This window comes from Castor canadensis, chromosome 8, assembly GCF_047511655.1.
Source record: "Castor canadensis chromosome 8, mCasCan1.hap1v2, whole genome shotgun sequence".
NCBI lineage: Eukaryota > Metazoa > Chordata > Mammalia > Rodentia > Castoridae > Castor > Castor canadensis.
Genome location: NC_133393.1, coordinates 136,411,851 through 136,436,314, shown reverse-complemented (window position 1 = coordinate 136,436,314; position 24,464 = coordinate 136,411,851). Strand labels below are relative to the sequence as shown.

General features: G+C 36.7%; 1 protein-coding gene across 14 annotated transcripts in view; it reads left to right on the top strand.

Moving 5' to 3' along the window:
• Anks1b (ankyrin repeat and sterile alpha motif domain containing 1B) overlaps positions 1-24,464 on the top strand; it is a 1,133,346-nt gene that overhangs the window by 537,270 nt on the left and 571,612 nt on the right. For all 14 annotated transcript variants that reach the window (XM_074084193.1, XM_074084191.1, XM_074084192.1 and 11 more), the window contains one exon: positions 9,982-10,162. In XM_074084193.1, the coding sequence (XP_073940294.1) occupies positions 9,982-10,162 (181 nt within the window). The remainder of the gene's footprint in view (positions 1-9,981; positions 10,163-24,464) is intronic.

Here is a 24,464-nt window from a genome sequence, read left to right as displayed (position 1 = left end):
TATAAGAAAATGCCCAAAAGATTTTTGCGTTTTCTCCTTGGTTCCCTTGTATACTCTCAGAACCTCGAACAGTGTTTGGCACATAGCTGAAGTTCAGTATGTATTGTTTGAACATATTAATGGAAGTACTATGAACACTAAACTGTAGACTACTCCCAGAATATAAAAAAAAAAAAAAAACAGGCTCAAAGAGAGACCCAATATCCACTTACTAGGACGCTACAAGTAGAAGAAGCCATAGCAGTAATTAATAAAGAAATACATAAGTAGATGAATGATGAATGAATCAAAAACGTAAACCCAATCCATATTCACAAATTCAGTAAATGATAAAAATCACATTGCAAATCCATGAGACAGTGTGCTATCATTTTGGGAAAACATATTTAGTATTAAATCTTTTAACCATATACCATATACCCCAAAGATCCTAGGATAATTAAGGTTCTAAAGGGAAATACTAATGTTCTGACTATCCATTTTTACCATCCTACTCACTCTCTTTTTAAAAAGTGTTTATGAAGGCACCTAATTTTCCTACCACTGACTTAATAGGACATTGCTTTGTACTGATGGAATGTGCGATGGGCAGTGCCTAGAGAATCTGTCACCTCCACACATTTCACCACTAATCTTCTGATGTTCAGTGGTCTTCCCTGACAGCTCATTTTTAACCTTAGGTTTTCCTGGCTAATTTTATATCATTGACTTCTGCTACACCAATTTTTCTTTGTGCTGATAACAGTGTGTCCTTCTAGTCCTATTAGGGATTTTATTAGGTGGTCGAAGAGGTCCTTTTATAATTAAATTAAGCAATTTCAAATGATTTAGAATACACTTAAGTTCAAGTAAGTGGATTTTTCAAATGTCCATTAGTTTAAATAATTTGAAAATAGCTGAGGAGGAAACATAAAATGGGTATTTGAGACTTTAATATTTGAAACTTAGAGAAAATTTGAAAGGAAATGTCACATTAACTATATTTTATCCTAGTTAGGAATTGTATGTTCTTATGGTATTCATATATGGGTCATATCTGTATGATTTTTCCATAATGGCCATGACCTTACTAATGTTGCACTGACTTCCCACTATATCCCCACCTTATTGGGTAGGATTCTTGGCAACCAGCTCCCCAAACTGTAGTGCCTCTGCCCACCTAGCAACAACTTTTCAAACAGAAGTGAGACTCTGAGTGTGCAGAGGGCCGAGGTCAGGAGCACTTACTGAGTTGCAGGGCAGAGCCTGTAAGATTCTGTCCCTGTGCTGTGATTGTCCCCATGCCAGAGGAAGCAAGACATTAAGTAGCAAATAAAAAATCATCTAAAACAAATCTAAAGAGTGACCATTGAAAACAGTTTGTAACAAGGAGTTCACCTTTTCTTGTTGCACTGGTTCCAACAACTCCACACAACAGGTCCTGAATCACTTACAATTAGTGCAGCATCTGTTCAATTTCAGTTTTTCAAAGACACTCTATTGTAGGAATCATAAACTTTTTATGTAAAGGACCAGAAAGACAGTAATAGAGGGTCCTGCAGCACCTACTCACTTCTGCTGCTGTAGCAGCAAAATAGCCACAGGCAATAAACAAATGGGCATGGCCAGGTCCCAATAAAACTTATGGACAGAAAATTTTGAGTTTCTTATAATTTTCACATATCTCAACAGATATCATTTTTGCATTTGCATACATGTGTAGACATTATTTGCATCATATTCATCCTCCTACCCCTTTCTCACCACCTCCCCCTCCCACTAGTGCCAATCCCCCCACCCCCCAAACTGTTCCGCCCTCCTATTCTCTGATTTTGCAGAAGAAAAAAATATAAAAGATAAAAAGAGAAACATGGCATTTTTGCTAGTTTGAGATAAAGACAGATACACAGGGAGATCCCTTGTGTTGTTTTCATACATATATGTATTACAACCAGTCTTCTTCACTTCTCCCTAGTCCCCTTTCCCATGGTGGCCCCAACCAGCGTAACATTTCTACATTTATTCCTGTACAGTGAGCACATCAGTCACATTCAAGGTTTAGTTTCCTTCCCTTGCCCTATCCCTCCTGTGCGCAGCCTCCCCTTAATGTGATCCGTGTCAATAATATAATTCTTCCTTTGATTGTTTTCAACTATTAAAAATCTGAAAACCAGTTTTAGCTCCATAGGCTTTACACAAATGTCAGAAGCCTGGAACTAGCCCCTGAGCTACAGTTTTCTGACTTGTGTTAAGTTAATATGTGTGGTTTCAAGTCTTTTGGAAACAGGAAATGTGAGTGCTAGACCACAGGGGAGGGAGATGTTTTAGAGAGGATGAGCCATAGTGAACACACACAGTTTACACATTGAAACTTGGCAAATTCCATTTGTAACTTCAGGGGATTTGTGAAAATACTTTCTTATACCTACTGACTTAGCAGAATTCCATTTGTGTAGCTAAGAAAAATAGAATGCATTCATATCAAATGTTCGAACCTCATCCTCTTCTATACCATTTTTAATGTTGCTACATCGCTGTATTGTTTTCTCCCACTGCTATTATTACAGATATGTCTCTTTTTAATTCCACTTCTACCCTTTGTGTTTTGAGGTACCATGCTCTTGTCTCTAAATCTGAACACATGAAACTTCCTTCTGATTTAAGTCCTTCTGCTAACTCTTTATGATTTACTTCTTGAGTAAATCACTTGGCCTCTCTCAGTCATTGCATTCTGTACTAGTTAGGGTAAGTAATGCTAGTAGACAGAATAGACAAATTTAGACACTTACTGGCTTAACATTAAGAAGGTTTACTTTAGCTTCTCATAAAGTCCAATGTGAGTTGCATGACCTTCCTTCAACTTGCAGCTACATTATCTGGGCAGTAAGAGAGGGATAGAGAAAGCTTACATTTACCAACAGTCAATCAGTCACAATAAGTCATATGGCCCAACCCAAATGCAAGAAAGCATGGATAATAAAAGGGAAGGTATGGTTATGATTGCACATTATGGTTATATTAAGCACCAAAAATGATGTGTAAAATGATTCCTTAGAACAGAAGTTGCCAAATATTTTCCCTAATGGGCAGACAATAAGTATTTTAGGTGTTGTGGACAATATAGCTGTTCACAATTATGTGACTCTGTCATTGTGGTATGACAGTAGCCCTAGACAATGAGTAAATGAGTGGGCAATGGGTATAGTTGTGTTCTAATTTTTATTCCCAGAAACAGGAAGAAGGCCAAATTTTTTTTATTCATTTATTCACATGTGCTTACATTGTTTGGGTAATTTCTCCCTCCTGCCCCTGCTCTACCCCTCTCCTTTCCCTTCCAGGCAGAACTGGTTGTTGAAATAACCAATAATAAGAAATACAATAAGAAATGAAATAACCAATAATAAGAAAGACAGCATTTTTGCTAGTTAAGGACAGCTATACAGAGAGATTCCTAGCATTGCTTTCATGTACCTATGTGTTACAACCCAGGTTGACTCAACTCTAACTGATCTTCACACTGGCTCCTGATCCCCTTCTTGTGTTGATCTCTGTCACTTTAAGGTTTCTATATTAGTTCCTCTGGAATGGGGACATCAAATGCTTTCATGTTTTGTGTTTTCTATCTAACCCCATACCTCCCATATATGTTCTCCCCTTGTCATGTGACCCAAGTCCTACAACATTGCTTTATTTGCCCTAGATCTAAAGACCACATATGAGGGAGAACATACAATTTTTGGTCTTCTGAGTCTGGTTAACCTTGCTCAGAATGATGTTTTCCAGTTTCATCCATTTACTTGCACATGATAAGATTTCATTTTTCTTCATGGCCAAGTGAAATTCCATTGTGTATAAATACCACATTTTCTTGATCCATTCGTCAGTAGTGGGGCATCTTGGTTGTTTCCATAACTTGGCTATCATGAATAGCACTGCAATAAACATGGGTGTCAGGTGCCTTTGGAGTAACCTGTGTCACATTCCTTTGGGTATATCCCTAGGAGTGGGATTGCTGGATCATATGGTAGATCTATGTTTAGATTTTTAAGTAGCCTCCAAATTTTTTTCAGAGTGGTTGTACTATTTTGCATTCCCACCAGCAGTGGGATGATGGCTATTCTAAAAGGGGTGAGGTACCCTGTTAGAATAGCCATCATTAGCAACACCACTAACAACAGGTGTTGGCGAGGATGCGGGGGAAAAAGGAACCCTTATACACTGTCCTTTGTCTGATGTATAGCTAGCAAATATTTTCTCCCACACTGTGGGTGGTCTCTTTAGTTTAGGGACCATTTCTTTTGTTGTGCAGAAGCTTTTTAACTTTATGAAGTACCATTTGTCCATTCTTTCTCTTAGTTGCTGGGCTGCTGGGGTTCTATTGAGGAAGTCCTTGCCTATACCTATTAGTTCCAGAGTGTTTCCTGCTCCTTCCTGTAGTAACTTCAGAGTTTTGGGTCTGATATTTGTCCATTTTGAGTTGATACTAGTACAGGGGGATAGACATAGATCTAGTTTTAGTTTCTTGCAGATGAATAACCACTTTTCCCAGCAACATTTGTTGAAGAGGCTGTCTTTTCTTTATTTTTGGCTCCTTTGTCAAAAATAAGGTGGGTATAGTTGTGTGGATTCATATCTGTGTCCTCTATTCTGTTCCACTGGTCTTCATGTCTGTTTTTGTGCCAGTACCATGCTATTTTTATTGCTATTGCTTTGTAATATAGTTTGAAGTCAGGTATTGTGATACCTCCAACATTGCTCTTTTTGCTGAATATTGCCTTGGCTATTTGTGGTCTCTTGTGTTTCCAAATGAACTTTAGGGTAGATTTTTCAGTCCCTGTGATGAAAGTCATTGGGATTTTGATGGGAATCGCATTAAACATGTAGATTGCTTTTGGTAGTATAGCCATTTTTACTATGTTGATTCTACCGATCCATGAGCCTGGGAGATTGTTCCATCTTCTATAGTCTTTCTCAATCTCTTTCTTCAGTGGTTTGTAATTCTCCTTGTAGATGTCATTCACATCTTTTGTTAAGTTTACTGCTAGGTATTTGATTTTTTTTTTGAGGCTATTGTAAATGCAGTTGTTTCCATGTATTCCTTCTCAGTTTGTTCATTGTTGGTGTATAGGAAAGCTAATGATTTTTGTAAGTTGATTTTGTATCATGCCATCTTGCTATACCTGCTTATGGTGTCTGTGAGTTTTTGGTAGAGTTTTTTGGGTCTTTAAGGTATAGGATCATATCATCTGCAAATAGGGATATTTTGACAGTTTCTTTACCTATTTGTATTCCTTTTATTTCTTCTTCTTGCCTAATTGCTCTGGCTAGAAATTCCAGAACTATGTTGAAAAGGAGTGGGGATAGTGGGCACCCTTGTCTTGTTCCTGATTTTAGGGGATATAGGTTTAGTTTTTCACTGTTAATTATGATGTTGGCTGTAGGTTTGTCATATATAGCCTTTACAATGTTAATGTACGTTCTTTCTATTCCTAGTTTTCTTAGACCTTCTATCATGAAGCGATATTTGATCTTGTTGAAGGCTTTTTCTGCATCTATTGAGATGATCAAGTGGTTTTTGTCTTTGCTTCTATTGATGTGCTGTATTACATTTACAGATTTGTGTATGTTGAACCACCCCTGCATTCCTGGGATGAAGCTGACTTGGTCATGGTGTATGATCTTTCTGATGTGTTGTTGGATTCAGTTTGCCATTATTATTATTATTGTTATTATTTGCATTCTTTTAAACATTTGTTTTTTTGTTTACTTTTTTGTTCATTTATTCACATGTGCATACATTGTTTGGGTCATTTCTCCACCCTGCTCCCCTACTCTAACCTCCCCCCTCCTCAGTTTCAGGCAGGTCCTGTTCTGCCCTTATGACTGATTTTGTTGAAGAAAAGACATATGTGTAATAAGAAAGACAAAGTGTTTTTTCTAGTTGAGTTAAGGATGACTATACAGAAAGATTCGTACTATTGCTTTCAGTTTGCCATTATTTTATTGAGGATTTTTGCATTGATATTCATTAAGGAAATTGGCCTATAGTTCTCTTTTTTGGAGGTGTCTTTGTCTGGTTTTGGGATGAGAGTAATGTTGGCTTCATAAAACAAGTTAGGCAGTGTTCCTTCCCTTTCTATTTTGTGGAACAGTTTAAGGAGGATTGTTATTAGTTCTTCTTTAAACATCTGATAGAATTCTGCAGTGAATCCATCAGGTCCTGAACTTTTCTTTTTTGGGTGACTCTTAATTGCTGCTTCAATTTTGTTTTGTGTTATAGATCCATTCAGGTGATTAATGTCCTCTTGGTTCAGTTTTGGATGGTCATAAGTGTCTAGAAATCTGTCCATTTCTTCAAAACTTTTAAATTTATTAGAGTATAGGTTCTCAAAGTAGTTTTTGATGATTTCCTGGATTTCCATGGTGTATGTTGTTATCTCCCCTTTTGCATTTCTGATTTTACTGATTTGAGGTTTTTCTTTCCTCATTTTAGTTAGGTTTGCCCAGGGTCTGTCAATCTTATTTAGGTTTTCAAAGAACTAGCTTTTTGTTTCCTTAATTTTTTGTATTTTTTTTCTTTCTATTGCATTGATTTCAGCCCTTATTTTAATTATTTCTCTCCTTCTGCTTGTTTTGGGGTTTGCTTGTTCTTGTTTTTCTAGGAGGTTGAGCTATAGTATTAGATCATTGATTTGAGATCTTTCTTACCTTTTAATAATGCACCCATGGCTATAAACTTTCCTCTTAGGACAGCCTTTACTGTGTCCCATAGGTTCTGGTAGGTTGTGTTTTCATTTTCATTAACTTCCAGGAGCGTTTTAATTTTCTCTTTTATTTCATCAATGACCCATTGATCATTGAGTTATGTGTTGTTCAGCTTCCAATTGTTTCCAGGTTTTTTACTGCTGTTTTTATTGTTGATTTCTAGTTTTTATGCATTGTGGTCAGATTGAATGCATGGGATTATTTCTATTTTCTTATATTTGCTGCGGCTTGCTTTGTGCCCTAAGATGTGATCAATTTTGGAGAATGTTCCATGAGCTGCAAAGAAGAATGTATATTGTGCAACAGTTGAGTGAAATATTCTGTAGATGTTAGCTAGGTCCATTTGGTCTATGGTATGATTTAGTTCTAGAATTTATTGATTGATTTTTTTGATTGGATGACCTATCTATTGGTGATAGGGGGGTATTAAGGTCTCCCACTATCACTGTGCTGGAGTTTATAATAGTTTTTAGGTCCTTCAGAGTATGTTTGATGAAATTGGGTGCATTGATGTTGGGTGCATATAGGTTGATAATTGTTATTTCCTTTTGGTGTACTTCTCCTTTATTAGTATAGAGTGTCCTTCATCTCGTTTGATCAATGTTAGTTTGAAGTCTACTTTATCCGAGATACGTAGGCCCCCACCTGTTTATGGGGGCCATTGGCTTGGTAGATCTTCTTCCAGCTGAAGGCCAAATTTAGATCATAGGCCACAGTGTACTGATCCATGCTTCAGAACATAACTGCATATAATAGTTCTCATTTTTTATCACCTTAGCTGTTCAGCAAGCTTTGGGAGGAATGACTTCTTCCTCAATATTCCTTATGCTGGAATTCCATAACATCTTCCTAGCTAGTCTCCTTTCCTCTGGTCCAACCCAGACCAATTCATTCTTTAAATGCTAAAACAAGTTTATTAAAATATTAACCAAAGTACGAAGCACTCCTGCTTGGAAATTACTCAGTAATTCCTTAAAATATTCAGGTTAAAGACCAAATGCCTAACATGGGCGCTTTATGATTTGGCCTCTGCAACTTCCCTACCACTGCCTTTGCATTTGTTGCATTGTAGCTTTTTTTTTTTTTTTTCAGTTTTGCCCTTTCCTTCTCTGCATCTTATTTCATCTTCCTTCCACCTCTGCTAGATCAGGATTCAACCCAACTATGAATCCCTGCCTGTGGAAAACCTTTCTGATCCCTTCTGTAAAGGAGAGACCCACCTTTTGGATCCCTTATAATTTTTTCTCTCACTTATTATTGCTTCTGTCTCTGTGCTATATATACTGTACTGAAGCATAATCATAGATTCCTTCTCTCTTCCCCTGAGTCCATAATCACCTGGAGAACAGTGACAATGTCTTACTTTTTTATTCTTATTGCAGTGCTTACCATTCACTTGCATCTGAAATTTAGTGTATACTCAGCAAATATTTGTTGAATGAATTAATGCACCAAAAAAATTCTGTCTTCATGATTGTATAGCAAAGTGTGCTTTTAATGTAATTAGAATTGTGGATGGTCAAGGTTCAGAAACACATATCTGAAAAAACATTTAGAAAGGGATCATATACACCAGTTGGCTTGACCTTTATAAAAACTTACGGGAGGGAACATTATAGAAAATTGGTCCATTGCCTATATATAAAGCAAAACAAAAAACATAACACGAAACAGTCAAACAAAACCTAGAAAATGAACACACCTGTGTTTCACTTAGAGCCAGGATCATAGCTTGTGCCTCTTTAATTGTTGCCATAGAGTAGGGTGGAAAGGACAGTGAAAGTGAAATTGAGATTCTGTAGCCCCAAGGACAGATATTTGATGAAAAACCAAACCCAACATTAAACCTCAATTTTTCATACTTCAAAAGCAACTGCATCTTGTGTGGGTACTAATTTGAATTCTGTTACTGAGTTGATGTGTCATAATAATAAATGACTTGTGCTCTTTTCTATAACAATATTTGTGCTTCTCAGCCTCTTTCATGAAAATATTGCAGCGATGAAAGATTAAAGCATATTGTGATAATTTGTCACCACATATTTTAAGAGTTCTGTAAAATGCAGGTATTTTCCATATGATTATTTTACCTTATAGACTAACTGATACCTACTTGAGAAAAAGTGTGATGAGCTAGAAGAGACAGAGTATGTGAGTGTCTCATAGGAAAATAGTCTGTGGAGTACAGTGATTAAGTTACTAAATATTTGAGAGCAATGAAAACATTAGCAAACCAAAAGTATATTTTAATTTGGAGAAAGTAAAGGCAAAAACTGAAGTATATAAGCTTCACTTTATTATACAAAGTTTACCTTTAATCTCTTGTGATTATTATTAGAAATCATTAATATTTCAGTAATATAAACATTAGAATAAAAAGTGGAACTTAGGTTGATTCTTGGGACATGTACACATATCTGAGAGCCAAAATGAGCATAATTTTTTTCCAAAGGACAATAGTGGAAGCTTAAGTGAAGGAAAACAGTGAATATGATTAAAACTATGGGGAAAAAACTGAAAACTGCTATGGGGAATAATCCATTATTGACAAGGTTATAGATTATATCTGCCATTACCCCATGATTTTAACTTTTATGTTTAAATTGACTTTTCTTGTTATGTGGGGATTAATTAAAATCCTTTAAAAAGAAAATCAAAGTTCACTACAAATACCAAATAGATTTTTAGATCCTAGAATATTTTCCATATAACTTTTCTTAATTCTGATGATTAAATTCTAGCACATGGTACTTGGGGATAATATATAATGTCACCAATTCCTTGGACTATATAAAGAACAAAAAATGAAACAGCTCTAATTATACTTCAGTGTTGAAAGGGACCTTTTATTATTAGATTCTATAACCCCCAGGGTCTAGCAAGAACCAGATGTTTAATAAATGTTAGTTGAATGAAAGGTGACTTAAAGTTGCAACTTTTGATATAGATCCTTAAGAGAAATGCTGAGCCGTATATTTCTACCATTTTCTGTGGAAATCAAATAGAAAGCCTCAATTATTATATCAACTATACTATAATATTTTCACATTAAACAATATTTTCATTATTTAAGTCATCATGTGATTGTTTAAAACCACTTTGTAAAGCACAATTGGGCTTTACGTACAGAACACAGGCAATTTAACTGAAAGAAAATCATTACTTAAACTGATGGGGAAATTGGGGTAAAGATGATTATGATTACATTAATACTTTCATCATGCTTGTTTATTTTAGCCAAAACAACGAACATCCATTGTGTCTTCTCTGGATTTTCATCGAATGAATCACAACCAAGAATATTTTGAAATCAACACATCTACAGGCTGTACAAGCTATACTTCTAGTCCTCCTGTTAGTCCGCCCACCTCTTCTGCAGAAACCACAGAAGTCAAGAACAAGGAAGCTGACCATACAGGTAAAACAGTTCACTTTATATGAATACTTTTAAGTTTGTAAGACTGAAGCCTTTATGAGTTATTAAGAGGAGTCTCCATACAAATGATATTTCTGGTTCACATACATGTGTGGCAATGTAAGACTTTGAGAGTTTTGTCAGAGTGTGGGTATATTTTTGAATGCATTAATGGTCTTTCAGGTGTGAAATATTAAGGGTGATGATTTAATGTTACTATGGTGTTAAGTAGCTGAGGATCTAGAAATGCCCTTTTTCCACTGTCATTAACCCTCTCCACACAATTTTGTCAGGTAATTAGCATATGACTTTGTTGATAGCTGCTTTAAGGCCAGATATTCAGGATATCTGGTAAGAATGAATGGGACAATGTGACCAAAGTGGGCTTTCAACCTGCTTAACCCAAGGTGAACTTGGAGAGGAGGAGTATGGGGGTAAGGGAAGACCAAGGAAAGTATCAAACCCACCAGTAAAACTTTCCTGATTCCAGTCAGTCAATCTGTAATATTTCCTTTCTTTGGGGAAAGAAGGTGATAATAACTAACTGGTAAGGCCAAGAGACAGAAATATGAGAAGTGGGACCCAAAGAGTCTTGTCCTCTTCTGCCTAATTTACAACAATAGAACTATTCAATTACTTTCCTTCAAATAGCTATGATTTTTTAAACCTAGTACCTATGATTGATATGAACCTTAGATTATAAAGTATGATCAGTGTCGGTTTCTTATGCAATCTCTATTCAAAATATGTATTCATGTATGTACATATTCACATGCATGTATTTAACTCTTTTGATCTGACCCTACTTTTAAAAGCACTGATACAAATATTAAAAAAAAATACTTCCTAAGAGTAATTTCCCCCGAGGGAGAAAAGCCTAAGATTTTTAAAATAATGATTAATGGTAACATTGAGATTCCATGGAAGCCATGATCCAAACCTTCATGGCAGTCAGAGTGGTAATTATTAAATGTAATCAAAGCACATCTTTGTCATGTTTAAAATACACTGAAAATAAAATCCAACTCCTTACCATGTCCAGTGAAGCCAGTTTAATTTTGTTCCCAACTAGCTCTTTAACTTTACCATTAGCAAAGGGCTATACTGGCCTTGTTTGTTGGACCATTAGCTCTGGGACTTTTGCACTTCTTCTGGCAATCTCAATCTTTACATTTTCACGAGGCTAAGGGCCATTTAAGTTTGGGTTGTATGCACTTCATTATAGAGGCCTTTCCAGATCACCTCATCTCAAATAGCAGCCCCGATAATGATTATAATAAGAAATAGCTTAGTGTGGTGGTACATATGTGTAATCCCAGCAGTTGGGAGGACAGCAAGTTCCATGCCAGCCTGGGTTACATAGCAAGACTCTGTTTGAGAAAGAAGAAGTAAAGAAAGAAAAAAAGAGACAGAAGAAAGAAAGAAAGAGGCAAAACAACAATAACAGTAAGCAAATACTTAACAGTGCAGGCAGTGTTTTAGTATATTAAGTTCACTCATTTGAGCTTCTTGAGTGTCATATGAATTAGTTATTATCTGAAGATAATGTGACACACAGGATAAATAGCTAAATAACAGCCCATAAAGACTGAGCTGTGATTCAAACTTAACTATTTTTTTCTGAATTGTTTTAATGCCCCCTTTTTCTTGCTATGTAGCCCAGGTTGTCCTCAAATTTGTGATCCTCCTTCCTCAGCCTTCCAAGTGATGTGATTACAGGTGTGCATCACTCCGCCTGGCTTGCTCTAGTCACTCCCATCAAATCTTACTGTTTTCTATTTTCCATAGCCTATTTATTACATAAAATGATATTGATCACTTGTTTGCTTCATTATTGTCTTCTCTCTTATTTCTTTGTCTAAAATGCAAGACAGAATAGATGGGTTTATGGCATATTTTAGGCATTGAAGTCAGACTGCCTAAATTTGATTACTAATGCTGAGATTGAAACTCTCAGCTATGAAACTTGACCTTTTAGTGCTAGTTTTCTTCTCTGTAAACTCAGATTAACAACAAACTAATTAGAATGACTTACCCTTTAGTGTGATTATGCATGTAAAGTGATTAGCATCGTATCTGATACATAGTTAGCACTCAATAAATATTAATCACTGTTAATAGTACTGGCAGTAATGAAAATATTAATATAATTATTTGTTGTCTACAACTTCATTCAGTGAGCATTTATACTTGTCTTCCATGTACCAGATGCAATTTTATAGGACAGGAGAGATTGGATGTGATTTGTAAAGAAAAATGGTGTATGTACCCCTGAAAGGGTTCTAATTGTATAATTATTATTCAATCAACATTCATTTGAATGCCTGGTTCCAGATTTAAACTCCCCAAATGGGAGGGATGGCAAGTATTTCAATACTTGCCTTTAGGAAAATATTTCTTAGCTTTATTTTAGTTAAAGCACTAATGTTTTTGATTAAGTTTTTAAATTTTTCTAACAATCCTCTGAGGTAGATAGAAATATCATTTCTTTTTCTTTTTTTAAATCAAAAGCAAGAGAAGTTATAGTTCTAATTTCAAAACCCATTCCCTTGTCTTCACTCTAACACTGACTACCAGAGGCAGACAATAACAACACACACTGCTGCCAGGACTCCAGTGGCACCATCCAAAATGTGTGAAGTAATTGTCATCATCAGGACATTTTCAGGTCTGACCTTTAAACAGAGCCAAAATCTAAACTTTCAACAGTTGAAATGGTTTCCACTAGCATGTTGCTATGGTTTCCTAATGCAATATGTCACTTCCACATTTCGTCAAAACTTTTAGTAGTAACGTGGAAAGACAGTGCTGATTTCCTTTGAACATTTAGTTTGGAAGTAAAATTGAAAAATATAAGTGTAAAATAGGTACAATGAGGGGGGCTAGCTACTTGTGGAAGTGGAGAGAGTGAATGGAGGTGATGAAAGTGAGGGAATATGGTTGATGGGCTTCGCATACATTCATGAAATAGAATTATGAAACCTCTTGCAATTGCTTTAAGTGGGGCAGGGAGAGAGTTGTCGGAGAGTGGAGTAGATGATAAGGGTGATCTAACCAATATACACTGTAAAGCTATTGGGAACTGGCTCAATGAATCCCCCTAAACAATGAACATATGCTAATGAAAAGGAACAAAAAAAAAGCCTTTTAAGGTAGACATTCATTTACTTGAAACAGTAGCATTTCATTGTTTTACGGATTTGTTATATATTATATGTAAGGACCTTCATTTAAAGACATAGCCATGTGGTATGCATTGAAAGAAAATTAGTTTGAGTCATTTCCATCACAAATTTGCTCAATATTTTTCATCAAATCACTTAACTTTTCTGATATTCAGTTTGCTCCTCTGAAAAGGGGAAATAATATCTACTCTTTAGGTGTAGTAATAAATGGGCTAACTTATGTGAATGCATTTTTTAACCTATGAAAACTATATTCTTTATATGATCATTACTTAATATTTTTCTTCTTTCATATTATTATTTCATTATTGCCATTTGATATTATTACTACAGTTGTTTTTAAGATACAAGAGCCTTCTTTAGTTTGTACTTCTTATTTAGGTGGCTAACCTTTTCTTGACTTAGAAGTATAATCTAAATTAATGGAGACAGCTACTGTTCTTTTATAAATGGTTGCTTGCACAAAAAAATTAATCCTGACAAACATGGCATTTAAAAGAGCAGAGACTAATACACCTCAAAGTTAATTGCATTTTTCAAAACACTAAGTGAGCCAATGGATTTATTATAACAGAGGGTCTTTAAAAAGTATCTGGAATTGTGATTAAAACTTCAATTTAGGAATCATTAAAAAAGCTTGTTAAAGGCTGGGCCTGGTGGATCAAGTCTGTAATTCTAGCTAGGGAGGCAGAGACAGGGTGGATTGCCGTTCTAGGCCAGTCTGGGCAAAAAAACTCGGGGAAAACCCATCTCATTCAATGGCTGGGTGCCGTGGTGTGCACCTGTCATCTACACAGGGAAGCTCAAGTAGGAGGATCAGGGTCTCCAGGCATAAAGCAAGACCCCCCATCTCAAAAATAATCAGTGCAAATAGGGCTGGCGGAGTGGCTCAAGTGGTACCTGCTTAGCAAGTGCAAGGCCCTGAGTTCAACCTCCAGTGCTGCCAAGCTGAAAAAGAAAAGGTTGTTAAAGAGGAACAACTTTGGCATTAGACAGACCTGGGGAATGATGTAAATGGCTTTGCATTTAACTAGAAAAAATAGCTTGAAGATATAGCAAGCAGATTTGAGAGGAGACAAACAGTGGGGAGAAACAGTGTCATCAGCAATGGAAAGATGTAAAGGGAGCTGAGATACAAAGAAAGAATAATTAATAGGTTGAGGTAACTGACTAGGTGAGGGATAAGAGTTCAAAGAGTCTCTAAAATTTCTAGCTTAAAGCAGGTGACTCAAATGTGAATACTATTCCTTGATGGGGGCAAGAGGATAGACCATGTAAGGCCTAATAGACCATTTTTTAAAGTCTTTGGCTTTTTCTCAGAGTTAAATGGAAGGGGGTCAATTCAACTCTTTCAGAAGAGGAGTCACAGATCTAACTTCTATGTTCTAATGATTCCTGGCTATTGTGCTGAGAATAGACCGGGGAGGGGAACAAGGGTAGAAGCAGGAAGGCCAATTAAGAGGCAATTACAGCATTGTAGTAAGATGAGACAGGTCGGCAGCCAAGATCAAAAGTGAGGCAGTGCAGGAAGAGAGAAATAGAAGGATGTTGGACATATATTTAAGGTAGATGTAACAGGATTTCATGGAGGACTAGATGTGGTATGTAAATAAAGAGAAGAATTAACTATGCCTCTAAGACTTCTGTCCTGCACAACTTCAAGAATGGATTTCCTAACATCTGATTATAAGAAGTTGTGGGAAGAGCACATTCAGTGAATAGGGAAAAATACCAGGTGTTAACTTTAAATTCCAGATGCCTGTTAGATGTCTGAAAATATGAGCTGAGACGGTAGTAGAATATCCATTCTGAAAATAAAGATGTGAGTGTTATAATTATATAGAGGACGTGAAGTGAACATACATAAAAAGGACCAAAAACTGAGCTAGGTGAAAAAGGGGATAAAAGGCAACACCAGCAAAGGAGACTGAGAAGGAGCCACCTTTGCAGTAGGAGGAAATCTGGTGAGCCTTATGTTCTGGAGTAGGGTGAAGAAAGTTATTAAGAAGAAGTGATGAACTGGGTCAATGCAGCTGCTACATGGAGCGGCATGAGGACTAGAGTTGACTCATGGATTGATCAGTGTGAAGGTAACTGCTGACCTTGACAGGAGTAACTTCATTAGAATTTATGGGACAAAAACCCAACATAGTGGGTTTCAGGGAGGAAGGGAGGCAAAGACTTACAGATGGCAAGCATAGACTGCCCTTTTAAGGATTGTCTCCGAAAGAGAATTTGTAAGTTTTGTGAAGAAGGAGAAACAGGAATGTGTTCTATGAACTAAGTAGAAAGGTTAGTTTTAGACAGGGACATGTTGCCAAAATGCAGGATGTTTTGGGTGTGGGTACAAATGCTGGCAGGGTATCCATGTTGTGGGAATCTGTGGAAATATAGTTTCATTTTCTCTATAAAATAGAAAGCACTGGTTCCATTTGAGAACAGAGATAGAGGAGGCTAGAGTTTGAGGAACGAGGAGAGTGTGAAACAGTTGTTTAGGAGAAAGAGTGAATGGATAAAGGAGGTACGGTGTGACCACATGGTACATTAAAGGCCCATATGATGTTCCTGCTCGTGAATTTAAAGTACGTTTAGCCAATGCGGTTCTGTGTTTTCTGCTGCTTAGGTCAACTTGAGGAAATAGATGTAGAAAATTTGGAGAGTTGAATCTTTCATGGTTGTGGCTTTGCTAAAAATCAGTATATAGAAGTGACTGAAGAGCAAGGAAATGTGAATGCAAAAGAATGAGCATAAATTTGAGTACAGAATTTAGGTGGAGAAGGAAGAGAAAGAGAACAACAAAGGGACAAATGACAGTGAAAAGTCATTAGAACTGTTGGGTTAAAGATTCCAGTAGGGCCAAAGAATTGCTGGAGTCAAGACTAAAGAAGACTGGACTAGCAAGGCGGATTCTATGAGTGGGATGCACACGAGACCAGCAATCAATGTAATTATCCATAATCTCAAGACCTTAAGACCACAGGGCTGAGCAGCTGAGTCAGCCTGCCCCACACAAAATACTATAATTTGGTCAGTACAACAATTTCTGGAGAAAACACTTGATATAAAAGAACTAAATTTACTTCTACATTGGTCTCTATTCATAATACTTACCTTAAGCTTTCCATTTGTTTAGCAAATTATTATATAGATCAACTTTACCTGGTTCACTTTTACTATTTGTACCATTCTTCCTTGAGGTGCCAAGAGCCCTGGTGCTGTTCTCTGGTTTCTGGAGTCCCCTGAGAGAGGGATTCCAATTGAGTTTGCTCCTCCAAGGTGCTCTCTCTCTGCACCTGACCACCATGCATCCTCTTCGCATATGAGATGCTGGAATGACCTGATAGCTTAGTCTGCCAAGTTATTTCAGACTCTTTGGTATCCCTTGATGATTTGATTGTTAATGTGCTCTCCACCTGCTCTCAGGTAACAGGTTATTTGCTTCATTTTGCTTGTTTTTATTGATTTTTTTTTTGTGTGATTTTCTTTTTATTTATTTATTTATTTATTTTTATTCATGTGTGCATACAATGCTTGGGTCATTTCTGCCCCCCTCCCCACCCCTTCCCTTACCCTCCCACCCCCTCCCTCTCCCCCCCACCCCCTCAATACCCAGCAAAAACTATTTTGTCCTTATCTCTAATTTTGTTGTAGAGAGAGTATAAGCAATAATAGGAAGGAACAAGGGTTTTTGCTAGTTGAGATAAGGATAGCTATACAGGGAGTTGACTCGCATTGATTTCCTGTGCGTGGGTGTTACCTTCTAGGTTAATTCTTCTTGATCTAACCTTTTCTCTAGTACCTGTTCCCCTTTTCCTATTGGCCTCAGTTGCTTTAAAGTATCTGCTTTAGTTTCTCTGTGTTGAGGGCAACAAATGCTATCTAGTTTTTTAGGTGTCTTACCTATCCTCATACCTCTCTTGTGTGCTCTGGCTTTTATCATGAGATCAAAGTCCAATCCCCTTGTTGTTTTTGCCCTTGATCTAAAGTCCGCATATAAGAGAGAACATACGATTTTTGGTCTTTTGGGCCAGGCTAACCTCACTCAGAATGATGTTCTCCAATTCCATCCATTTACCAGCGAATGATAACATTTCGTTCTTCTTCCTGGCTGCATAAAATTCCATTGTGTATAGATACCACATTTTCTTAATCCATTCGTCAGTAGTGGGGCTTGCTTGTTTTTAAATAGAGTTAGAGGTAGAATTTAAAACAAAAGGAACCAAATAGTGAATCTAGGAACTTTGGCCCTTTTGAATCACTGGAAGAATGGAGTTGGTATCCATTGAGATGGGAAGTTCAGTTTGTGACATTTTAATTTGAAACACTATTGGACATCAAAGGAGTTATGTTGAGTAAGTTGAGACAATGATTTTCCAGTGGGGTGGGGCAGGATAGAAGGAAGTCATGTGACAATTTCACGTCCATTGAAAGTAAAGGATATAAGTTTTGAAAGATTAAGAAACAGTGTCTTAGCCTATAATGAGAGGCCAATGCCCTCCGCGTTCTTCTGGGAAAATGTCACAGATAGGTGTGTTATGAATTCCTGAGGGAAGCTGCATCCAGAAAGCACTTTCTATGTGAAGAACTTCATGAGTTATCACCTTCTCAAGAGCACTTGACAAGCAAATCAACCATGCTGAGTAACTAATTATTTCCGGTTTTGTTAGTTTCAAACCATCCACCTCCTGCTGGTGAAAACTGATGGGAGGGGAAAATATTTTTTAAAAAATGTAAAGTGGAGAAGTGCTTCTTTCCAAATGGAAGAAATAACAAAAACAAAAGCCATTAAGTGCTCAGCAGCCTAGGATGCTTTTCTGCACAGAGAACTAAAATTAGAGTGGAGAGGGTGGCATGTACCTCTCACGCTGATCAGGGGTTACCAGATAGGCAAATGAAGGCCTAGCTATTAATTAGTTCACATGAAATAGATCTCCTGAAGCCTAGACATCAGTATTACCACAGCCACTGGACACAGGCTACTGAGGGAGGCTTTGGCTTCCAGCTGACATGAAAGCCAAAGACAGGTTACTGAGACAATCCTCAAACTGCAAGCTAAGATTCAGGGTAAGCAATAGGAAGAAAGTTAAGAGCTAGTGAGAATGAAGTGTAATTGTATCTTTGGGACTTAGTTCCTTAAAATATACATTAAATGAATTAGCTGAATTATCAATTGTTAAATTCACAACTTTAAATAGATCGTGATTTTAGGTACACAAAAAGAAAGTATCTTTATAGTAAAATATATTCTTATCGGTTCTTAATGAGTCTTGAAATGCTGCTCATACTTTTTTCCCTCACATAACTTTTCCCAGTGCCTTTGTGACATATTACACAATACAGACAGCAAGATACAGATTACTGGATACCTAACAAAGAAAAGATAATTGTTTTTCAGTACTTAAAAGTGTGAAAATATATGAGATACAAATTAGTGCATAGGATTATGTGGAAACTTGTTATTTCAAGTAAAATTAGCTGATATAAAACCATTGGTTTATCTGAACAATAGGAAATAAATATGATTACTCAGTGTATGCCTCATGAGAAACTCCAGCTAATACAGTATCTACACCCAGGGTGACTGATCTCACCCATAAAAGACTAGGGCTCTGAAAGACAAGCAGTGATCTATTAAGTACATTAGAGTCTGAGAAGGAAAGGTTATTCTTCAAAGAAGGAATCACATGTTTTTTTAAAAAATCCTTTGTGGTAGAAATTAGCATGAAACTGCAGGTCAGAGAGAAAAGAGAGAATTGGCAAGCATGGAGGCCACGGCAGGGGTTGAGGGGCACAAAGAGTAAAAGCTGATCACTGGGGGCCTTGTAAGCTGCCTTCAGGGTTTCCATCTTTATCTCAACAGCAAGGAGAAGGCATTGACAGGTGTTGTTAAGTGGAGAGAGATGATCCAATTTGCATTTTAGTGTCAGATAGCTCCTTGTTTTCACTGTGAACTAGAAGCAAGGTATCCTTGGAGAGCGATGGAAGAGAGCAAAGATCGGACATTTGGGGAGAGTGATGACAGTTTGAATTTGTGCTTTGTTTGAGCTCATGAATGGTTGGTGCATGGGGCCTGAGGGCAACATAACAAAAGGGACAGAGTATGGGTGTCCTCCAGTATGCCTGTGGCTTCAGGTCATACATTTATGGTAACATTTATGCCAAAACCATTCTAGTCAGTTTGGCTGGCTCACCTCTCAGTGATAAAGGGGTACCTCTGAGTCTCTGCCAGGCCTGCCATCCATCCACTCTCTTCTGCTGCAGTCACCTCTCCCCTTGCCAAGCTGACACCATGCCAGCCCACCTGGCTTTCAGCCCAGCTGTCTTCTGAGGCCCCCTTCTGAATGTCAGGGAAACCTGGGAACCTCTCCATTTCATTCATAATTAAGGAAGATAAAAGAGTTCAGAAAATTTAACCTCAAGATCTTAATATTCCCTACCATGCAGAACCATCAAGTTTATTAGGATTTAATGTGAGATTTTGAGCCCAGGGCATTCATTCCTTATGTTCTGCCAATACTTATTTATTATACTACATTATTTCAAGGCTTCCGCCCAAAAAGAAAAATTGAGGACACACATGTTAAACTATTTCCCCTATCTTGCTTATCTCAGTCAGACTTTTCCTTTTTGAAATTCCTTGGAAGCTAATTATGTCCTTCTTCTAGAGTGGGCATCTTACATATCTGTGCAATAATTCTTCAGAACCAAATCTGATTGTTTTAGGATAGGAATCTGACTTTTAAGTCATTGGCTTGCTAACTCACCCTTTCCTAATTGACTGCATTAAGTCTAGCATTAATCTAAGATGCCAACAGAACACAAAGATGGAAATATGTCAGTTTCTGCACTGAAACCCTTTTACACTAAGCTAGTACCACTAAATGAAAAAAACACATGAACACAGCATATGCTTAATTAAAGCAACTTCATAAATTCCTACTAAATATGGCCATTATTTTTGTTGCTGTTATTACTATAGATGCAGGAGCAATACAGCCTGGATACTAAGACTTGAGTACAAATGCAGAGTACATAGATGCTGTGTGTCTAGCCAGGCACCAGAATCTCAAATCCACAAAATTGCTCGGAACAAGCAGGTCAACCTGCTCACAAGCAGGGCTTGGATTTCTGTTTACTCCATGCTCCTGTTTGATATGTCTGGACAGCAAAAGCTGATGTGTGTCACTGCTGGTGATAGTCAGCATTCCACAAGTGTTAACCCATCCAAAATTATAGCCGAGGCCAGGGGGCAACAGTTCCAGAGAGGTTTTGTGTTGGAAATCTATTTTTTACTTTAATCTTTAATTAACTCAATTTTCTCTTGCTTTTACCCTATGTTAATGTGTGTGAAAATATAACTGCTTCATTAGCTAGAATTTTCTTTGAGACTTAAATTCACTGCTGCTATATCTTTTCGCTAATTACTCTGCCTACGTTAGTTTGCTGAATAGTTTTTCTTCTTGTTTTTGCTCTACCAGATTGTTTATATTACTTGAAAATCCCCCTGCTTATCAGTTATATTTGTGTGATATATGTGTGATTATAGCTAAAAGTAAAACTGAGATAGCAATGGTTTTTGTTTTGTTTTGTTTAAGGAGGGGTGGGGGGAGAAGGAGAAAGTGTATTGGTATTTCCAGTCTGTGCTATGGAGAATCTCCTCTTTACTCCCCAGTTGAAAACAGTTTCCAAACTGCTAACCATTTTTCTTTGTTCACATCTTCTGTTGCTACAGTCTTCTTTTGGGAGAACATTTTCTCCTTTTGTTCTTCATACCTGTCTGTGTTAGTCTGAAGCCTTGTGTGTTACCCTGACCTGACCCTTTAAATGCAAGTTTCACTTTTATATCTCTTCCTACAGTGGGCCTATATACAACTTCTTCCAGTTATTCTGAGTAACTTCCTGCCTCTCAATAGAACAGCTGCTCTCTGATTCTCTAGCTTACCTCTCGTGACCTCAAATCTGCTACCACTCTTAGTATCTGTGGTAGGCAGAATTCTAAGAAGGTCCCATGATTCCTGTTCTCTGAACCATGCTTTTGTGTAATGTCCTCCTTTAGAGACTTTTGAGAGAAAGACAGAGAGAGAGACATGTGCCTATAATGTGCCACTATCCAATGACAAAGATGATGGAGCATAACTCCCATCTTTATGATATGTTTTATGGCAAAAGTGAAGGGACTTGGCAGATGTAATTGAGGTCTCCATCACTGACTTTAAGTTAATCAAAACAGAGATTCTCTTTGATGGGTGGACCTATACAAAGTGATCCCTTGAAAGAAGGTCTATGAAGCTAGTTTGGAGAAGTAAACCACATAAGCTCTATAATTGCAATGGAGTGAGTCCTGCCAATAGCATGTGACTTGGGAGAGGACCCTGAGCCCCAGATGAGACTGTAGCTTTGGCCAATGCCTGAATTGAAGCCTGGTGAGACCCAGAGCAGTCAAACCATGCCTAGATTCCCTGCTCATGTAAACTGTGAGATAACAAATGTAGGTAGTTGTGAGTCACTAAGTTCTTTGTGACTTGTTAGGCAGAGGTAGAAAATTAACACAGTGTCCCATGTTCCCTTAATTTGGGAGAAAAAAGGACTCTCTCCATCTGCCCTAGCTTTGTGGTACTTTTTAGATAAATATCAATCCCTTGGTCTCATTGAGATCACACAATTGGAAGTGAATGATTTGAAAATTTTCTTTGTTATCTGATATTTCCAAGACCACCTCAGTTAATCACTTATTCATTTTTTAATCTTACCCCACCCCCCTGACCATAATGAACTATTAAGCTCTAAGACAGAAGATAGGAAACTACATTACGGATAATCCAGACTGGAAACCCCAAATATTTGATACCTTCCATCTAGGCTTTCCACCTCTAGCACTTGACTATTTATCAAAGCTAGCAGTTTTTATTTTATTTAAGCATACAAGTGATCATGCCATTCTACTATTTGTATTCCATGTATGTAAATGAAAAAAATGATACCTGTTGAAACTATTCTAGGAATCAGGGGAGGGGGATGAAAGAGAGCAGTGGAGGGGGTGAATTGAAATATAATATATTTGTTACTTTGTAAGAAACCTTTGTAAATGCTACAATGTACCTCCATCCAGCACAACTATAAAAAAAGATAGGAAAAAAAATAATTTCTTTGTACTTGTCACTATTTAAGAACCTTACAAGAGCATGTTCAAATGTCTTGGCATGGCATGTTCATCCAACATGGTTCTTGATCATTTAGGTCTAATTTTCTATTTATCCTACCTCTGACCTCTATTCCTACATGTATCCATAAGATCATCATTCTTTTCAATTTTTTTAGCATTTTAAATTTTTTATTAGTTTTTGTTATTGTTGTGACATTTACAAACGTTGTTACAATATTATAGCTGAATTCACCCCCAAAACATCATTCTTAGAGTTCATGGCTTCTTGATTCTGCCAACTTAGAATGTCTTCCCATTCAATCTACCTGATAATGTTCAATTCTTGTATGAAATTGAGCTAAATGCAACTATCCTAGTTTGTTCATGCTGCTATAACAAAATGCCATAAACTGGATAGCTTATGAACAACAGAAATTTATTTCTCCCAATTCTGGATGCTGGGGAGTTCATATCAAGGCACCAGTAGAGTTTGGTAGTGGACTTTTTAGATGGAATATTCTCTCTGTGTTCTTACATAGTGGAAGGCACAAGTGAGCTCTTGTGGGTCTTTTTTATCTCATTCATGAGCACTCCAATCTCATGACCTAAAATTACTACCTCCTAATACCGTAACCTTGGTGGGGGCAGCTTTCCACAAAAGAATTTATTTTTTTGTATTGCTTTTGCTACTTTCTGCATTCGTGTTATATAAAGTTTGGACTATTATATTTGGCTCTCACCCTTGAAGAGAATGAGACCTTTCAATGAATCAGTGTACAGAATGAATACCACTGACAGAATTCCAAATTCTGACCAACAACTCCTAGGAGTTAGAGTGAACTCTCACTGGTGTGTGTAGGTGAGTTTTCCACAGGGTAGTTCTCCTTACTTAGAAAATCTAATGAAGTGTGTTAGGAAGGCAATAGTCAACAATTATTCCGAGTTAAAATGTCATTTTTGTGTTGTCCACTCTTTTTGGATCTCAGTCAGGTCTATTTGTCTCTATCAGCACAGATGTCTGTGCTATCTTTTATTAACTCACATAATCAGGAGTTGACCTTATAAAACTAATACTAGATTCTGTATTTCCTTTTGGAAAGCATATAATTTCATATGAAAGGGAATATTATTAATTAAACAGATCTCTCAGTTTCAAACGACTAGCATTTTGACAAACTTGTTTTAAATGAAGAATTTAGATCATATATTACATAACTTCAAGGTGCTTTTTTTATATTTCCTCCTGATCAGAGTACTAAGTAAATAGTACTCATTTTCACTTAATTTGAAGGAAACCTCAGCACTATTTTAGTTTCAGTACGTTTTATAGCCATTGATGTGCTGTAGACCATTAATTTGCAGCTGGATTTTGTTTCCACTATTAATTATAATCTTCTGGAATAGGATAACATTACAATAAATATGTCAAATTCTCTAAGTAGTTTGCTATCTGGTAACAATATATTTACTCCCTGAAGTTGTCATATAGAAAACTAAAAGTAGAAAGCCAAATTCAAAAGCAACCTGAATTATTTTCCTATGCCTCATATTTGATATATCCCCTCATAGACAGTTATTTCTTTTACCTTAGAAATCTATCTTTAATGTAGTTATCTAAAATCAGATCTCTATTATTGGATAAGAGCTGGTGTCATATGTTCATAATATTCTCTTAATAAGGTCAAGCATATGAGTTATTGTGGTTGAGGTCTTAATTATTGCTTGGTTGTAAATAAAATATAAAACTTTATAAAGATAAATAAAAATTAATTATATTGTGAAATTTTTCTAGAAATGCCAGATAGAGTAAGTTCATTTATTTAATTAAGCAGATACTCATTTAATACTTATGAAACATTAACATCAAGGGGAAATTCTGGGCTATAATAATGGAATGACATAGACATGATAACTTACTCCTAAAACTTTGTGGTAACAAATAATTAAAATTTAATGTTATTACATTGAATATAATCTT